General features: G+C 38.2%; 1 protein-coding gene across 1 annotated transcript in view; it reads right to left on the reverse strand.

Moving 5' to 3' along the window:
• LOC108716506 (phospholipase B1, membrane-associated) overlaps nt 1-18,306 on the reverse strand; it is a 47,712-nt gene extending 29,406 nt beyond the window's left edge. The window contains exons 1-17 of the mRNA XM_018262693.2: nt 18,154-18,306; nt 15,595-15,644; nt 13,124-13,184; nt 11,702-11,760; nt 11,272-11,303; nt 11,117-11,160; nt 10,940-10,991; nt 10,614-10,665; nt 9,569-9,646; nt 9,173-9,235; nt 8,959-9,041; nt 7,776-7,842; nt 4,960-5,043; nt 3,313-3,363; nt 1,787-1,870; nt 1,324-1,390; nt 440-498 (exon numbers count right to left, since the gene is read on the reverse strand). Coding sequence (XP_018118182.2) covers nt 440-498; nt 1,324-1,390; nt 1,787-1,870; nt 3,313-3,363; nt 4,960-5,043; nt 7,776-7,842; nt 8,959-9,041; nt 9,173-9,235; nt 9,569-9,646; nt 10,614-10,665; nt 10,940-10,991; nt 11,117-11,160; nt 11,272-11,303; nt 11,702-11,760; nt 13,124-13,184; nt 15,595-15,644; nt 18,154-18,217 — 1,050 coding nt within the window. The 5' untranslated portion in view covers nt 18,218-18,306. The remainder of the gene's footprint in view (nt 1-439; nt 499-1,323; nt 1,391-1,786; nt 1,871-3,312; nt 3,364-4,959; nt 5,044-7,775; nt 7,843-8,958; nt 9,042-9,172; nt 9,236-9,568; nt 9,647-10,613; nt 10,666-10,939; nt 10,992-11,116; nt 11,161-11,271; nt 11,304-11,701; nt 11,761-13,123; nt 13,185-15,594; nt 15,645-18,153) is intronic.
• Between the last annotated feature and the right edge of the window lie 454 nt (nt 18,307-18,760).

Here is an 18,760-nt window from a genome sequence, read left to right on the forward strand (position 1 = left end):
CCCATATACAATCTTTTATCATTGGGTAAAAAATAGTGCTTTCACCAGCTCTAGAGATCCAATTTCATAAAATGTTGGTCTAAATGTTCCAAAACTAATGAAATACAAATACTTTTCAAAAACAAAATATATGTGATTTTTTTTAAGTAGTATCTTCTCACTGACATTAACATTTTTCAATGTTAAATTAAACATTAAAAAACAATTATACTCTATTTTGCAGATGTATTATATAGAACACAATCACTTTGATAGGGACTCAAGAAAGTGGTATTAATTAGAATAAGCAGTGACACTATCAGGAATGTCTATTCATCTATTCTGACTTCAGCTTCATCAACTAAATAAAATAACACTGATAGGGTCATTTCTACCGGAGTCCAGTCCCTTTGGGGGGTAATTCAATACATATATTGTGCTGAGATAAATGAATGCTTACAGTAATGGAGTCTCCCAAAGCAGCGATGACCTTAAAATCTGCCGGCTTCAATCTGTGAACTAAAAATGCCAAGTCTGGTTAATATCTCAGCGTGTTATCCAAATGAGGCAAAATACAGAAAAAAATAAGAACCAGATAATTAGAGAAGAAATTGGAGGAAGCAAAATGTTATGGAGCATGGGAATGTTATTCCATTTAAATATAATGTTGATTTATCAGCCTATAACAATTCTTTTCTACTAAGCACAACACAGCAAATTTGGTGCCCCTTTAAAGAAACATACATAAAATCCAAATAGATATAAAGTAGACATTGGCTTAGAATGAAGGTTTGTGGCGTAGAAGAAATCTGACATGGGCTTTGTCCCTAAAAGAGTCATTTTTTTCAACAGCAAACTGTTCAAAGCCAACTGAAGGACAATGTGGTGAGCCTGTCTGGATCTTACATGATAATCACGTTGGTCATGTATGTAGTCATGTCTCAAACTATCTACCAGGGCCCCTAGATATCCAGACTCAGGTCAACTGTTGGAAATAAACTGAAAGGCCTTTTTCATAGTCACTGGGTGTTGCCATTGGCATTAGCAGTATGAGGATCAGGTCAAAAAGGCAGATCTTCCCATGCTTGGCCATATTTAACTATGAGTTTCATTCTAACCAATACCATGCCTTCAACTTGCCCTCTTGTCTTACTTTACCTGCTGTCCACTTGCTTCCTACTTACCACTGGGCCCTGACTATTCCTGCTTATTTAGAGCCCCACTAAAGACATTTCTGGTCCTGAACAAGATCATTAAAATGAGTGCATCCATAGACTACTAAGGTTTTCTGTTTATTATATCGAGACTTGATTTACATTCAGACCTGTTCGTTCAACAACTCACCAGAGGTTGGGATGGTGTCAGAAGGAGATAAATCTGTGCAGGTAAAATTAGAGCCAAAGGCCTTCGTCTGGAAAAAACAAAAACAACAAGCTTAACAACCATACCATAAGCTTACCCTGGTAACAGTTATTGGCTTGCACTGAACACTGGAAAGCCTAGGAAAGAAAAGTTCCCCACTTTGTACCTTAAAGGATCCATTATGCAGAACTATAATTCTAGATGCCAATTCTAGATTTCATAGACATCTCTGCATCTGGGGTTCATGTATTGTAACAATTTCAGCAGAGAATGTTAAACAATGGATCTCATTTTCAAATAATTCATGGCAACTTTTTCATGACTCCCATCTGTTTGTAACTTATTGGGCAAATATCTTCATTTTGCCAAATTTGCACCAGAGTCCTAAAAAAAAGTATCAATCAAGCGGAAGGAAGGAATTTGGTCTTGTCTGAGCCATCCATACCTGTGCATTTTTCTCTTCATAGAGTAGCATGTCACTGAGCGACTCATAAGGGCTGTTTCTGTGAGTATTGAGGTAAGGACGGGCCTGTAGAAAACACAAAACCATGTTATGGGCATGAGAGCAACAGTCTATATTCATTTTCATAGAACTATCTGTTTCCCCAGTGCCTATTGGACTCTTACCACACTAAAATATTACCTCCATGGCATAACAAGTAGATGTACCATTAACTTCTGACCCCCTGCCCAATGGCTCACCATGCTTCCCCTGATAGAAAATCTAAAATTGTATATTAATATTATAGATCAGTGGTACTATATGCATACCTTAATTGAAATCTGACATGGAGCTAGACATTTCCTAGGTGCCCCCAGTCATGTTACTGCAAATGCAGCACTGCAAATTGGAGTAATATCACCCCCCCTTCCCTCCCAGCAGCCAATCAGCAGAACAATGGGAAGGTAACAAGATAACAGTTCCCCTGACACCTGCATTGCTAAAAATGCAGCCATGCCCCACCTAGTGGTAGATATGAGAACAGCGCTTAATAGTAAAAATCAATGTCTGCATAATCCAAGTCATGACTCCTTCGGTTATATTGAGTAGGAGAAACAATAGCTAAGCTGAAAGTAATTCTATAGTGAAGTGCTGGCTCTTTCTGAAAGCACATGTCCAGACAAAATGACCTGAGATGACTACACAGCAATATTGCAAATAAAACAACATGCACTTATTGGTTAAAGAATACATTTTAATATGGTAGAAGGAATTACTCGCAGTGTACACAGTGTCATTTAGTAATAAAAATTATATCATGACAGAATTCCAATAACCTCATTGCAGATTCAATATTTAGACCGCCCTTAGTTTATGAAATGGATAGAAATATAAAAAAAAATATGTTTGTGTGTCAGTCATTCAGCCACAGTTCCAACAACATCTAGGACAGTAAATACATATTCACACCAAATGTCTGCCCTATCTGACCTTCAAGCTGGGCTTTAAGGTATATCTAGGACAGTGATCCTCAACCAGTGGCTTGTGAGCAACATGTTACTCACTGACCCCTTGGATGTTGCTCCCAGTGGCTGCCAAAACAGGTGCTTATTTTTGAATTCCAGGCTTAAAGGCAAGTTTTGGTTGCATAAAAACTAATTGTACTTTCAAGTAGAGCCTCTTGTAGACTGTCAGTCCACACAGGGGCTACCAAATAGCCAATCACAGCCCTTATTTGGCACCCCCAGGAACTTTTTTCATCCTTGCGTTGCTCCCCAACTCGTTTTACAATTGATTGTGGCTCACAGGTAAAAAAGGTTGTGGACCCCTGATCTAGGAGAACAATGGCCATTCTCCCTACTTTTCACCCTAATTCAGACTGACCCCCAGCTACCAATGTTCCAGGATCGCTGAGGAGTGGGAACCTCTGTTCTAAGGTATACAGCTGCCAGAGGTTTCAGGGATTGGTGGCTCAGCTGAATGGAAAGAAGCTGACAAGCTCAATCACAAATGTTCTTCCCGGTACTAACCTGAACAGAGCACTGAAGATCGTAAGACTCCCAAGAATTTCCATAGTCCACCTGGAAGAGACAAAATACAACATTGCTGGTTTAACACTATCAGGATCTTTATACCCATCCAGTATCCACCTGTCCCCTGAGACAACAATAGGGGCTAATACAGAGCTGTTGGGAGATAACTGATCATGTCACAGGAACAGATAGATATCTGGTTGTCTCAGTTGATATTTCAAGACCCCTAAATAATTTGTTGGTTCCCCATTATCTTACAGCAAGTCTTGTGTTACTGATTTTATTAAAAAGAGAAATTTCCACCATCTGACGGAAAAAAAATCCTAAACAGGTTAATAAAGCTGTAAATTGTCATATGGTGAATTGTGCTGAATTCTCTGCTCATTGATAAATATGCCCCAATAGACACAGGAACCACCTTATTTTGGGAAATATCACAGACTGTTAGGCCAGTCACACCCCTGTACGTTGAACCCTCTGGTAAAATTGGCAAATATTATATTAGCTGTTCTGATCTGTGCCAACCCGAAGGTGACTTAATCATTTCATGGCATCACCTGGACCATCTATTGATCTGATAATTGCTATCTCATTTATTATCTGCCCACAATCTGCTGATAGATATAATTAAGGCTGAGCTGTAACCTGAGAGATGTAACTAATAAACCAGAGATCAAAACAGACAAGTGAATGTGGCAATAACCGATAAAATCAGAGGAGCAGGGAAATTGTTCTACAGAAAATCATTTGTACTCCCATCTGTGGATGATTTCAGTGGCATAACTACCAGGGGTGCGGGGGGGGGGGGGGTGATTGCACCTGAACTTTCACCCCCTTGAGGCCCATCAGAGATGCAATGGTGTCTCATTGATGGAGAAACAGCACATGCACACTTGTCTGAAGAAGATCAGCACACTTCCGGAGGGGAGGGGGCAGGCTCGGACTGGCAATCTGTGGGTTCTGGCAAATGCCAGAGGGGCTGCTGTAAGATGCCATAGACAATCACTATTTAGTAGGTTGGTGGGGGCTATTTGGGCCTCTCTGTACTTGGAATGCAAGGGCTTATTTTGACTCCCAGTCCAGTGCTGGGAGGGGGCCTGGTGTGGGGAGGGAGGCACATCTTGGACCCGGGCCTGGTTAGTAGTTGCATCACTGTATTTCATTGCATAAATGACTGGCACCAACTCTGTTGTCTCTCTTTTACCTTCTTTTTACAATAGAGATCAAATAGAATCTGTTCCACTGGGACAGAATACTCTGTTATACAGATAGTTAGAGTCTCAGCCATAAAGCAGGACAGGACTGCTGCTTACAATGGGGATCATATAGGATCTGTGCAGCCACTGGGACAGAATGATCTGTTATACAGATAGCTAGAATCTCAGCCATAGAGCAGGACAGGACTGCTGCTTACAATGGAGATCAGATAGGATCTTTGCAGCCACTGGAACAGAATGCTCATTATACTATATGTATACAGAGGTTCACTATACCTTTAATATGCTTCAGTTATGCTTCTAAAGTACTTAGATTGGGGTAATGATTTACAGTGAAACCTTAATTGTACATTCCTGATTTTTGGTTTCCCCTAATTTTACACTGTCTCATCAATACATAATGCATTTTCCTGATTTAAAATTTTACCATTTTGATGACGGGATGCAGTGCAACAGTGAAGTCCTCCCTGGTGTCATATTGTCCAGAAAGTATCAGTCTTTCAAGGGCAACCTAATGGGAGAGAAATAGCCAACAGCACTCAGTCAGTGTCCCTGGAAACCTCTTATCTCCCATCACTCCGACAATAAATTGAAATCACTTAACATACATTAAAGCAAGTTCATTACAGCAGCTCAGCAATATGGTTTATCTGTTCACACGAGCAGCTACGAAATGATAATCCCTAATGGTTTATCAATATAATGTCCCTCTGTGAGGCTCGGGGGGTACTGGAAAAATTACGTAAAAGCCGAACTTTGTATAGAGACACGGGAAAGCGTAGAAAATCCCGTCCCTAAGTGACACAAATCCCATAGTCACTGATATTTAAATGCATTATTAAATAAGGACACATATATTATAGCATTGCCCTAGCTTAAGTATTTCCAAAATACTTTATTTTTAAATATTTAACATTTCTTAAAAGTTCACCAAAAAATTATGAGGCAACAGTCTTTGGAAATGTTAACTCTGAAAATGGGAAATGTTAGGGTAGAAAAAAAAATTTGCAGACTCCTCCAATATCTCCTCTCTATAAAACTTCACTATATCTGTTATTATACAGAAACTTGGTACAATGTATTATTTCCTAAAAGAAGTAATAAAATAATAGAAAACGATAAGAGTAAAATGCCTCCAGTTATTTAAGGCGAAACCACATAAAATATATACAAATGTTTGTTCTGAAATTTTACAATTTCGAATTTTTTAAAATTAGCTAAATTATATATATATATATATATATTATAGCAATTAGACAGGGACCCGCACTCCAATGTTGAGTGAAGAAAATTAGTTTTTATTCAAACTTGTGCATATATATATATATATATATATATATATATATATATATATATATACATACACGAAGTTATACAAATTTTAATTTTATATACCTGCATATATTTATATTTTATATGTATATATTATATAGTGAATAATGTAAAATTTAAGGATATTATAAGTCACCAAGGCGTTTCATGACCATATAAAGGCATGAGGCCAAAAGCTGAGTGCTTTAATACAGCTCGTGGAACTCTGGGGCGACTTCTAATATCCTTATATTTTGCAAACATTATTAAAATAAGTTTCAGTGAGTCCTGTGATGGAAATTACATCACAAAGCACCATTTATAAGGATGTAATTTGCAGAATTTTCTTGGTTCTTGTGTATTATATTAAAATATAAATATTAACTTATAAAATAAAGTTATTTTGCCTAATTACATGCAGTAACCAATAGTAACCAATAGCAAGACACCATATTCCTATTCACATTTGTAAGTGTGTGTGTGTATGTGACAGGTAGAACTGGTAGAGTGAATTTTCAAGAAGGAAAAAGAGAATATTCTCTGAATCCAGTTTAGACAGAAATACATAGGAAGAAAACATAATATAAAATGACATTGAACTTTGATGTTTACATGCATTCAAATAAATGCTGTATTCTTATTATCGCCAACTTACTGTGACGCATACATAAATCAGTGTCATTGCTATCTCTGAATGTAATGCAATGGTTTTATCTCTTGCAGATGGCATGGACGATATGTTTAGTAATTGGGTTGCTGAGCCGACAGTCTCGTGCTTTATCAGATGGGGTCAGAGTATGTTACAGTGGGGCCCTGGGACCTTGCCAGGAGATCAGATATGATTGTGCGGGTGCAGAGAGAGATAATATTATCTTGGTTCTGTTGGGAATCTTTTTCATATCCTTGCACAATAATGTAATTGTGTTTCAACAGAGGGAAGAGCTGGTTTTGAATGGGGCTCCGTGGCCCTGTGGACACTTATGAAAAGTGGGCAAATTGTAACACGGCTAATAACTCCAGCAAATAATTTTGACCTTCTTTTGTGCTCCTGATTTGCTCCCATTGTTGTCCTTTCTGAAAATGGTTAGCTATAATTAATAGGTACCCGCTGTTTCAAAACTGCATTTTTGTGGTTAGTCTTATCCATGTACCTCACACCCTTCATAGGGGCATATACATTTTAAAGAACCACATGTTCCTTGTTCCCAGCCCTTCCATAAGCCTGTAGACCTCAAGGGCTTCCCACACTTCAGATTTTACTTTTTATTTGTTATTTTGATTTTGTAAATGCCTTAATCTCTTAATTATGAAGGTATGTAAAAAACTGTGTCTATTTAGTGAAATATGGTATCACCAACTTGTCCAACTTTTCCCAATTTAAGGTTTCAGCTTTTCAGCTATTCTGACATGTCTTCATCACAGCCTTGACCTCTATCTCCCTATCACCCTCTTACATCTTCTTCAACACACTGAAGAACACGGAAATGTCATCATCACCTCAAACCTGGAGAAACTACTTTATTTTATACAGATAAAGAATATATGGCGCCCAGAATCAGATGCCAAGTTCAATGTTCTAATATCTACCAACATACTTTTTGTGTTTTTTTTTAATAGTTTCTGAACTCTGGGGTCGGTTGTTGAAACTTGATTTAAAGGACCCAAGTTCGTTTCCCTCTCTACCTAAAGCACTATAAAATGGTCCAAATTTTTGCAAGATGAATTTCTGTGTCATGAAGATGACTTCATTACGTAATTAGGGTCCCCTGATACACTACAAGTAAATTAAATCTATCAATCTTAAGACACTCTGTGACATAGTTCCTTGGCTTGAGTCCATGAAGTTGATACTAAGCAGAGTCTCCTCAATGTCACCAACCCAGGGCTGTGAGTGCTATGACTTTATCATTAGAATTGGAGATTCTTTCTTACCTGGAATGAAAAGCGGAATGTGGTTTTGGTGTAATCTGATGGTTTCCTGAAACAGTCACATGATTTCCTGAAATGAAATAAACCCCAATGAGACACCCGTTACATTGCACTGATGGCTCAGTAAAGAGTCAATATAATGCTTCCCCCAGAGCAGAGGCACAATTATTCTGTGATAAATTCACATCTCTGATACATATACTGACTGATTCTATAACTACCATTAGCAAAGGATACTGGGAATTGTGTCTAGTAAGTGCACATGCCTGGGACTTGCTGTATACATAGACCTAGAGACCCATTGAGTTATGATTGGGCAAAATCTAGAGGTCCTAAGATTAACGTTGGCCCTTAATATACCAATAATATCTTATTGGTACAATTAATTATACATGTATGTACACCGATTTCCATGTACTAGGGATATCAATTGGTTTGAGGTAGCAGGGTTATCTGCTGATGCTCTATGTTGGCCAGTTCATGGTGTCCAGGCTACTAATGCCTAAAAACATGGACACAAGAGCTTTTAGGCAATTACCATTTAAAAAATGAGGTGCTTAAAGTGTCCAAAGTACCCCTATGCGACATCGCCGTATCTACAGTATATCTATATAAAGCAGAACTGTTATTTCGTTAGCTTTTACAAATACTGTTAATTCCACCCTTAAAGTGAAGCTCGGTGTGTGTAAATCATTAAAAATCAGTACTAACATAGAAACAACAAGTTATTTAACAGGTGTAATTAAACAAGAGTGTTGCTTTAACCCAAGCAATAAGTCACAAAGATATGGTCACACAAATATATATACAAATGCACTGATATGTTATCTTTATTGCAGTAGGGAGAGCAGATAGTTGGAAACACTTCCCAGAAGTCAATATCTCTGATTGGGTTTCAAGTCTTGCGCCAGAGCTACACAGGAGATAGAGCACACAGGTGTCCAGCCTGCATCAACTGAAGTACTACCAGCACCCTTTGCCAGCAATTATAGAAGAATTACTTGATTGGGACATTGGAATGGGACCATTTTTCCACCAAGGAGCTGCCATTTTTGACTTACAACTCCAATCATATCATTAACATTAACATGACATGTAGACATACAGAAACAAAGCTTATGGAGATTTGATACCTCTGATGAAGAGTAAGTACAGTAGCTCAAACTCACTTTCCATTGTACCATACCTGAGCTCTGCTTGGCTGGGATGAGACAGGTACAAGCCATTTAGCTCCGTCAAGTCCACCAAACTCACAAATGTTTTCGGAAGCTACAGTATAGAAAAGGCAACATAATTGAATTAGTACAAACCAGCAGTGCACAAGAAGGCCCATGATTGGGCTATTAGTAGAAAAGAGTCAGGAAAGGTTCTGCAGGGGAGGGGCTGGGAATATTGATTACTTCTTTGTGTAGTAAATCTAGAACACTCTCCAGTTTTCTGATAGTGCCTTCTGTGTGATCCATCTGTAACAACACAAACCAAGGGGAAGGTGAATGTCAGCTCTGTCCGAATATCTGAGTAGGATGTTATCAGAATGTTAATTCAGAGGAACAATTAGTAACATTCGCTATTTACAGGTGAGATGGTGAGATCCAATTGCCTAAAACATTACCTCAATGGCCATAATCAGTGGCTACAGCACCCAAAATGCAAAGTGTAATAATGCATCATGTCTTAGGTAAGCCATGTCATCTCCCTGCACTACAGGCAACAAACTAGGGTTATCATCGAAAAGCAACAAAAATATCAAGAAGTATCGGAGATAAAACACGTGAGCTTAGAAGGAGCTTAATTACCTGATTGCAGAACCCACAAGGGTCTTCAGCAGTAACAAAGATGGTGATCATCTTCCAGTCGTTGGCAAAAGACACCATCTAAAAGAAAAACTGCTTGATTACCTGATATGCTTGTAGGATACCTATGAACCATTCTCCTATAACAATTAACAGAGATTCAGATTCAGTTTGATGAGTAAACCTTATCTCCTAATGCAATTCCAGATTTTCCCATAAAGCCAGATGCAATTCAGTGAGAAAAATATATCTCGCTGTTTATCACATCACTCTATTAAAGTTTATGGGAAAAAATCTGGAACTGAATTCGGAGAAAATGTTTTCTCCTCAAATTGAATCTCATCCATAAGTTTTCATGCAATAAACCATAAAATAATGTTTTCTCATAGAATTAAATCTGACCTGAATTGGTCTCATTTATTATATTTTGTTAAAATGTGCATTTGCGAAACTATGGGGGCATGGTGTCTTTAACAAAATTGGTGCATTTGGGCAAAAAGTTGCTGATTTTTCCTCTATTAGTAAATGAGGTCCACAGTGAGAGGGCATCAAATTTGCTCATGAAGAGCAAAGAACATTGTCTAAAATAATGCTGACATGGAAGCTTGAGGAAAAGGTATCACTAACAAAGGGGAATTATGGGGAGACTGTGTTCTGCTTTACTGGAATCTGACATAAAAGAATGTGGTTTCATCCCCCCAACATAGGTTGGCCAAAGTAAAGCCCTTCTTATGGTGCTAGCCAGTGGCATAACTAGATATTACTGGGCCCCACAGCAAATTATTTTTCAAGCCCCCAAAATGTCTAGAGGTTGACCTGTTTTACCAGTATTTATTGGAATTTTATATGAATTAGGGCCTCATGGGGCCCCTATACCTCCTTGGGTCTGCTTCCTCTGTAGTTACGCCCCTGGTGCTAGCCTTACTGGAATCATTTATGTCCTTTTTATATTACATAGCTATAAAATACTTAAGTTAATGTAAAGGTCAACTTCCCCTGGTATATACAGTATTTGAAAAGTCAGCAGATATTTAAGTAAAGTATTTACCTGGCCTTGCTTTAGGCTTTCCACCAGCTTCTTAGCTTCTTCTAACAGGTTCCTGTCCAAACAACACAAGGGTTTATTTGTAATAACCAAGGTTATAGTTTCCATAGAAGGTTCTGTTGGGTCTCACCAACCCTCTGTAAACCTGATTTTACTTAAAAATCACTAGAATGGATTAGAATTGTACTTTTAACTGTACAGTATAGGTATATATTTGTTGACTTGTCATGCATCTCCAGAAGATACTTTTGAAGAATAAAAAGAAGGAGAGAGCTGGGCAAGTGATGAGGTTTGGACCCAAGGTCTTGCTGAGAGGAGGCAGAACTTACTCTTGTGGTGGAGGAGAAATACGGGAGGCTGAAGGCAATTTTTGACCGATGTCTGTAAAAAGAGGATGACAGAAACTCCATGTTGGAAAGAAAACCTAATGGATTTACCATCTAGTGAGGTAAAATCAGCAAGAAAATTAGGATATCATGGGGTGAATTCTTTATACTAATACTTACAGGATTCAACATCCCGGCTGGCCCTCTGCAATACCTGCTCCAAGCTAAAGAAAGGATGGCACTGGGTAAGCATTGAGACTTCCGGCAATGAAAATTTTAAAAACATATTTTAAACCTTTCCATATCAATGTGCTGCTAATATAAAATATACCCACCTCTGCAGTCTGTTATTTGCCCCATCAGGATTCTTAAAAAAAAAATCAAAAAAATCTTAGTTACATATATTCTATTCATTCAGCCTGAGTTTGCCCAAAGTGTCTCTCAATGATAATTTAAAATATCTCTAATTATCTTTCTTGTCCTATGTATGAAATATTCCTCTAAGTTCACAATTTAGCTGCCTGAGAGCAATGTAGTAAAATCCCTTTGAAAAGAAAGTCCTTTGTGGCAGACAGAGGACAAAATATTGGGATTCATGGGTGTTTACTGAGAGCAAGGTCTGTGTTGAATTGTAGTGCAATATTAAAACAATGTAGCAGAAGCCAACTGACTGTCAAGCAGACCATAGGTCATAAGATATTACAGTTGGACCTTGTGAATGTTTCCTACAAGCAAAACAGTGGACACAATTGGTTGGTTACTTACGAGTTTCAAGCTTCTCAAAGTGGATAAAACCTTGATGTCCAAGGGGCTGAGCGAATGAACTGTTGATACAAAGATATATATATATAATATATAGAATAAATATGTTAATGGAAGGGGGTAACATACAGGGGGAAATGGAGAATGGTAACATACATTGAATGATCTATGTAAATAGTCTAAGTTGAAAAGTTGAAGGCATCTCATAAGTGAATGTCACAGTTAATAAGTTTTTCATTGTTTTTTTGACAACAGCTAAAGGGTTTGGCAACATTGAGGGGCCGATTCACTAATTTAGAGTGAAGGATTCGAAGTTAAAAAAACTTCGAATTTCGAAGTTTTTTTTCGGCTACTTCGACCATCGAATGGGCTACTTCGACCTTCGACTACGACTACGACTACGAATCGAAGGATTCGAACTAAAAATCGTTCGACTATTCGACCATTCGATAGTCGAAGTACTGTCTCTTTAAAAAAATCTTCGACCCCCTAGTTCGCCATCTAAAAGCTACCGAAGTCAATGTTAGCCTATGGGGAAGGTCCCCATAGGCTTGGCTAACTTTTTTTGATCGAAGGATATTCCTTCGATCGTTGGATTTAAATCCTTCGAATCGTACGTTTCGAAGGATTTTATCATTCGATCGAAGGAATAATCCTTCGATCGTTCGATTGTACTATCTGCGCTAAATCCTTTGACTTCGATGTTCGAAGTCCAAGGATTTCAATTCCCAGTCGAATATCGAGGGTTAATTAACCCTCGATATTCGACCCTTAGTGAATCAGCCCCTGAGTGTTTCTGCAATCATCTTGCTTGGATTTCGTCTTCTCATTCTTCTGTCCATCCTACTGTCTCTTTCTTGCCATACTGCATCATTTTTGCTCTGCTGACACTCTCTTGTCACCATCTTACATCTTACCAAATATTGTCTTTATTTTGCACTACTGTCTCCACTTGTCCTACTGCATTATCCTTGTCCGGTTAACACCATATCTCTCATTTGTTACACCTTACCATATATCATCTTCATCTTGCCTTACCGTCTCCATATTGTCCTACTGTTCCCATTTCTCCTATTTTTTTCATCTTGTCTTACTGTCTCCATCTTGTCATACTGTCTCCATTTCGCCCTACTGCGTTATCCTTGTCCTGCTGACACTATCTCTCTCATTTGTCACCTCCTTGCTCCGCTATACGTTTCTCCTCCACTTTTATCTACACAATCTACAAATGATGTTTGCAGGGGCTCCACCATGTTTTGGACCTAGGTTAGCTTCCACTATTCCACACCCCCCATGAAATCAGCTCTGATGGGACACCACTACCAATCAGAATACTACTTCACGTATATACTTCTGCATAATGTTAAAAGACAGGGCTCATTAATAAAAAAATATCCACATTTTCCAGAATATTTGGTAACCTACCTGATGCAGCATCTTTATCTGGTCTTCTGTTGGTGTTTATATCACAAGGCAACAGAAATTTCTGCAGAACAAATACCAGGAGATGCATCAAAAGCACTGAATTTATTCTCTGTTTGCTTTGTTGTAGTGTTAACATGAATGCATCGACAACAATCTTAGTCCTGAGGCTGCTGATGCTGGTCAGTAGTTCTTATGAGCTATAGGTGTTGAACGTGTGCACACAGAGCACATGGCACATACTTTATAGAGAGGGGAAAGGTGTAGCTGTTTGTGCCAGATGCTTTAATTAAACAAATACACGAGTTAACAGGTAATTTTCCCCAACTGTATAGAGGCTGCAGGTTAGTTATTACTGAATATACTGTAAATACCTAAAAATATTCTGCCTAGCTAGATTCTTGCCCCTCTTTATTCCTGGTCCCCAATTCGAATGCTTTCTCTGCCCTATCCAAGTTATGAGCATTATGTACTACCACAAGAGACTAGGTGAGGATTAAAGATGATGTAGGCCCCAGAACTTCTTGTAAACTCACTTCAATACAATACAGGACTACTGCTTTACACAAAATGTTATAACAGTTAAAATGATCAATTTTTTTATGTTTGTTTCCCTTTATAGTAAAGTGAATTATACAATCATAAACAAGCAATTCATCCACTGTCCCTGGCAATTAAAGAAGCCTCAATAATTCTTCTTGTCCTAAAATGATAGCCAAGTTCCCTTGCAATTAGCAATTCCCGGGAAGACAATAACCTTTTGCCAAAAAAAAAGTGCTTGGCTGCCGTAAATCTCTTTTATTGGGTAACTGCTGACTGATCCCCCGTCCCAGTGAGTGATGACCCAATTTCTTTCGCTAGAATTATTTGTAGAATTTGCTAACGAAAACCTGATGGAGAATCACAAAATCTTTATTGCCCCCTTGGCACCTCGCACAAGGAAATAATATTTCTGTGTTATCAGATATTGGGCCAGATTCAATGCAGTGAGAAAAAGGTTTATCACGTGAAAACTCATAAACAAGATTCAATTTGAGATGTCATTCAATTCATAAAAACTTATCTCTGGTTTATCAAATGAAAACTCTTTTGAAATCTATGGGAGAAAAACTGGAACTGAATTAGGAGAAAAGTTTTTCCTCCTCAAACTGAATCTCATCCATGACTTTTCATGTGATAAACCATGAGATAATTTTTTCTCACTGCATTGAATCTGGCTCATTGTTTCTCAGATCGTCTCCATCCAACTGTTTCCATAGAGTGGGCCAAATTAGCAAAACTACATGCCATCCAAAGAGGTTATTAAGTGGTCTGGGGCCAATAAAATATATTGGAGGGCCAAGTTTGGTTTACGGACCTCCATTTGGACAGTCTTGTTTAAGACCAATGGCACAAGAGGAACTGATTGCCACTTTCACTCCAGCTGCTGCGACTCTTACTGGTAAAAGAAAAATGGCTGCTATATTGAGTGAGCTTTGCTCAAGGACAATAACTATTGCCTTCCAAAATGACACCAATTTCATGGAAATGCAACAAGCCTCATTTTTTATTTCATCAGCCTGAAAAGCAGTTACTTACAGTGCTTTGATTACAATAGTTTTCCCTAAGATTGGAGTGGTGAGCAGAGTAGATGTCTAATATTATCCATGCAGTATGAGGATTCTGTGTCCACTTTGAAACGGATGAATAGTAACTCTTAACACATTCCCTGTATTTTAAATGCTCCCCATAAATGGCCTCTACACCCCACTGAAGAGTATAACAATAATATCCCTGTTCTATGCAATTTTCCCAGTGCTTCCCTTAATTTATATTAAGTGGGCACACCTTCTTAATTGGGTCACACCATAAAGACCAAAAGATTTATCAATACACGTTGTATGAAGGAGGCCACAAAGCATCCGCAGTACTGTGCTGCAAAACTTTTATTCCAAAATACACAACATGTTTCGAGTCAGCAAGGACCCTTTCTCAAGTGAATTGTGTATTTTCGGATGCTTTGTGGCCCCTTCATACAACGTATATTAATAATATCCCTGTGTTTCTGTATTTTTTTCTTTTATTATTTACTCCGTATAATAACCTTCAAATGAACAATGCACCTTTGTGCACAATTCACTGGCAGATTTCTAAAATGTAAAAGGATTTTAGTCACTTATTATATTTTCCCCAATTGTTAAATCTGATCCAGTTGGTATCATTTTACAGCAATAAATCAGGCCCATAGATTGACACTACACCTTATTTAAGTTTATATATATATATATATCAACATGTTTGTTAGACCCTTGAGGTCCCATTGATGCAGCAGTTGGATATCTGGGAATCTAGGAAAGGGCTGTCATTGATTATGATGGGGTTTCTGTATAGTTCAGTCCACAACATACAGACAAGAATGAAGTCACATCTCATCCACAGCCAATGCCAGGAGAGTTGAATGTTGACTAAAAACAGATATAATTAGATGTATTTACCGCATCCCTTTGCTCTTCTTCGGCCGGGTTGGCTTTTAGTGCAGGGTTTCCTAAAAATGAAGGAGAATTACATTAATTCAATAGCAGATTGCAACATGTATAAGTGTATTTAGAGCTTTATGAGGTCACCCTACTGTCCGAAATAAATACTGTAAAACTACCAAAAACTATCAGTAATGGAACTTATATCTTCTGGGTCTTATTTTCTTGACACATATATATATATATAGAAATAATACAGGGTCCTCCATAGTTGTGAGCTTTCTACTTGCCAATGGGATTGATGTTTAAAGTATTACATGGCTTTCCAAAAGAGGTATGATGATTTGAAGTAGGGGTCACCAAAACAACGTATAGGTATAGGTTTCAACAACCTTGCGGAAGATTGCCTTTATTCTGAGTGCCTGCTTCATTGAAAATTTCCAAAAGAGGACCACAAACAAAAAGGTAAAGCCAGGCTCCTCTTCAAAGGCACACAGTACTGGAGTTCAGACCCTTTGTAATACTTGGTCTTAAATTTGCTACTTGTCTAATAACCCATAGTAACCAATTATCAGGCAGCTTTACTGGTTATAACAATATTCCTAAGCCACTTTCATTCCCTCTTCTCTCTTTTACCAATCGCAAGTTATGTTGGCCATATTCACAATTCCCTAGCACCTTCTTCATTATTTATTCTCCCTATCCACAAACACCTAGGGGCAAATTCATCAAGGGTCGAATTTCGAGGGGTTAAATCCCTCGAAATTCGACTGGGGAATAGAATCGAATAGAATCGAATAGGCAATTCGGGCGAATTTACGCGCTGGCGAATAGTCGAATTGGCGAATATTTGCCAGGCGAATAGGCGCTCGATCGAATATTCGTTCGAAGGATTTTCATTCGATCGAATGCCTTTTTATTCGATCAAAAACTTGGAAAACAAGCCTATGGGACTTTCCGATAGGCTTTTAAAGCAATTCGGTAGGTTTTAGGTGGCGAAGTAGGCAGTCGAAGTATTTTTAAAAGAGACAGTACTTCGACTATCGAATGGGCGAATAGTCACAGCGTTTTTGCGCTCGATCCAGTACTTCGACTATTGAATGGCGAATAGTCGCAGCGTTTTTGCGCTCTATCTATTCGAATCATTCTACTCAGGCGAATTTACGCCAATTCGATAGTCGAGGAGCACAAAAATTAGAAGTTTTTTTACTTCGAATCCTTATCGGCCCCCTATTCTTCTGTCCATATTTACACTCCGTGAACATTTCCCTCATTTCTTTATTACTTCTATTATTTGTTACCAGTCACCTGTCCTCCTACCCATGCTCACGAGTCCCCAAAATTTTCTCTCAGTTTATCCTTATATCACAATCCTCTAACACTCTCCCTTATCCCATTATTAGTTCTACTTAAATCTCCAAGAGCATCTTCTTCCTTGGGACAGTTGGGGGGAGGGTTATTTACTAAACTGTGGTCTAACTTTTTGGTGCAAAACTCGAATTTTTAATTTTTTTTGAAACTCAAATTTTTTGGGATGAATTAAAGGTCGATGCTGCAAAAAGTCTACATCCAAATCTCAGACCTGCCGAGGGTATGTATAAGTCAATGGGAGAGGGTCCCTATCCTATTTGAATGTTTTAAATATTTTTACACACATTTTTTATCGAGTTATCTTATTAACATGTAAGTAAAGTTATTGACAAAAAGAAAAGCGCTTTGTTCGACTGGTGCCAAGGTCAATTCCCGCTAACGGAATTATGGCACCAATAAAATTATAATATTGTATATTAACAAGATATTGCAGTCCACTTCATTTTCCCGTCCATTTACCACAAATAGCTCTAAAGCTCTCCTGTTTGCAATTTCAGCAATTTGGTTGCTAGGGTCCAAATTACCCTAGCAACCATGCACTGATATGAATAAGAGACTGGAATAGGAGAGGCCAAATAGAAAGATAAGTAATAAAAGTAGCAATAACAATAAATGTGTAGCCTTACAGAGCTTTTTTTAAGATGGGGTTGATGATCCCCATGTGAAAGCTGGAAAGAGCCAGAAGAAGAAGGCAAATAATTAAAAAAACGTTAGAAAAGAAAAATGAAGACCAATTGAAAAGTCGCTTAGATTAGAGAAGGTGAACCACCCCTTTAATAGTACATCTGGGAGTATTTGAGGGGGAGTGGATAAAGAGTGTGGAGAATTTGGATTTTTTTAAATTTGGATATTTGGTTTGATTTCTATTGATTATTTTCACCCTCAGCTACTATGTAACTACACTATGTCATGGGGGAATATGATTTGGCAGCATTTTATAGTTCAAACTGTGGGTCTGCAGAATTAAAGGGAAATTAAACATTAAATAAACCCAATAGGCTGGTTTTTGTTTCCAATAAGGATTAATTTTATCTTTGATAGTTTGGTTCAAGTACAATCTACTGTTTTATTTTTACAGAGAAAAAGGAAATCATTTTTTTAAAAAAATGTAATTATTTGGATAAAATGGAGTCTATGGAAGACGACTTTTCCAAAATTCAGAGCTTTTTGGTTAACAGATCCTATAGCTGTATTCCCATTCCTTACCTGTTACAAAGCAGAGACATAGAGCAAAGATGAAGCAGGCGGCGGCAGGCATCTGATGGCCCATAGCTTGGTCTTTTCCTTGCAGCCGGTTGGTATGGTACCTTACTGTGTGCAGCGTCCCGGAGAAGAAGACAGACTCCCTCTCTGTTAATGCAGCTTTTATAATTTTCCATTGACTGATAACTCAGCAACCATAAATTGTTGTTATCATTTTCACCTTTGAGTGCTCAATCCTTGCCTGCCTAATAAAAATACGTAACCGGCACAAACATCTCAATGCCACACTTGTAAAATGTAATCTGACTAGATGCCCCTCCAGGCTGCCACTCACTCAGTACAGTGTATTTTTGGGGGTTGGATGGGACTGGGGGGCTCGGACTATAGAGAAAATGTCCAGAAATGTTTAACAGAAAGTGACAGACACGTCCCACCCACCACCACAACTCTGTATGTTTCACAAAATACACAAATACAATGAATCCATGTTCCTAATTTAGGTCACAAGGGGATCATTTAAGAACAGTCCTTTCTGCATATTCTGCTGCACATGCAGCCAGTGCATCAATTATTGCAGTTTACTAAGCTCAACTAATTTTTTTCACCTTCA

This window comes from Xenopus laevis, chromosome 5L (genome assembly GCF_017654675.1).
Source record: "Xenopus laevis strain J_2021 chromosome 5L, Xenopus_laevis_v10.1, whole genome shotgun sequence".
NCBI lineage: Eukaryota > Metazoa > Chordata > Amphibia > Anura > Pipidae > Xenopus > Xenopus laevis.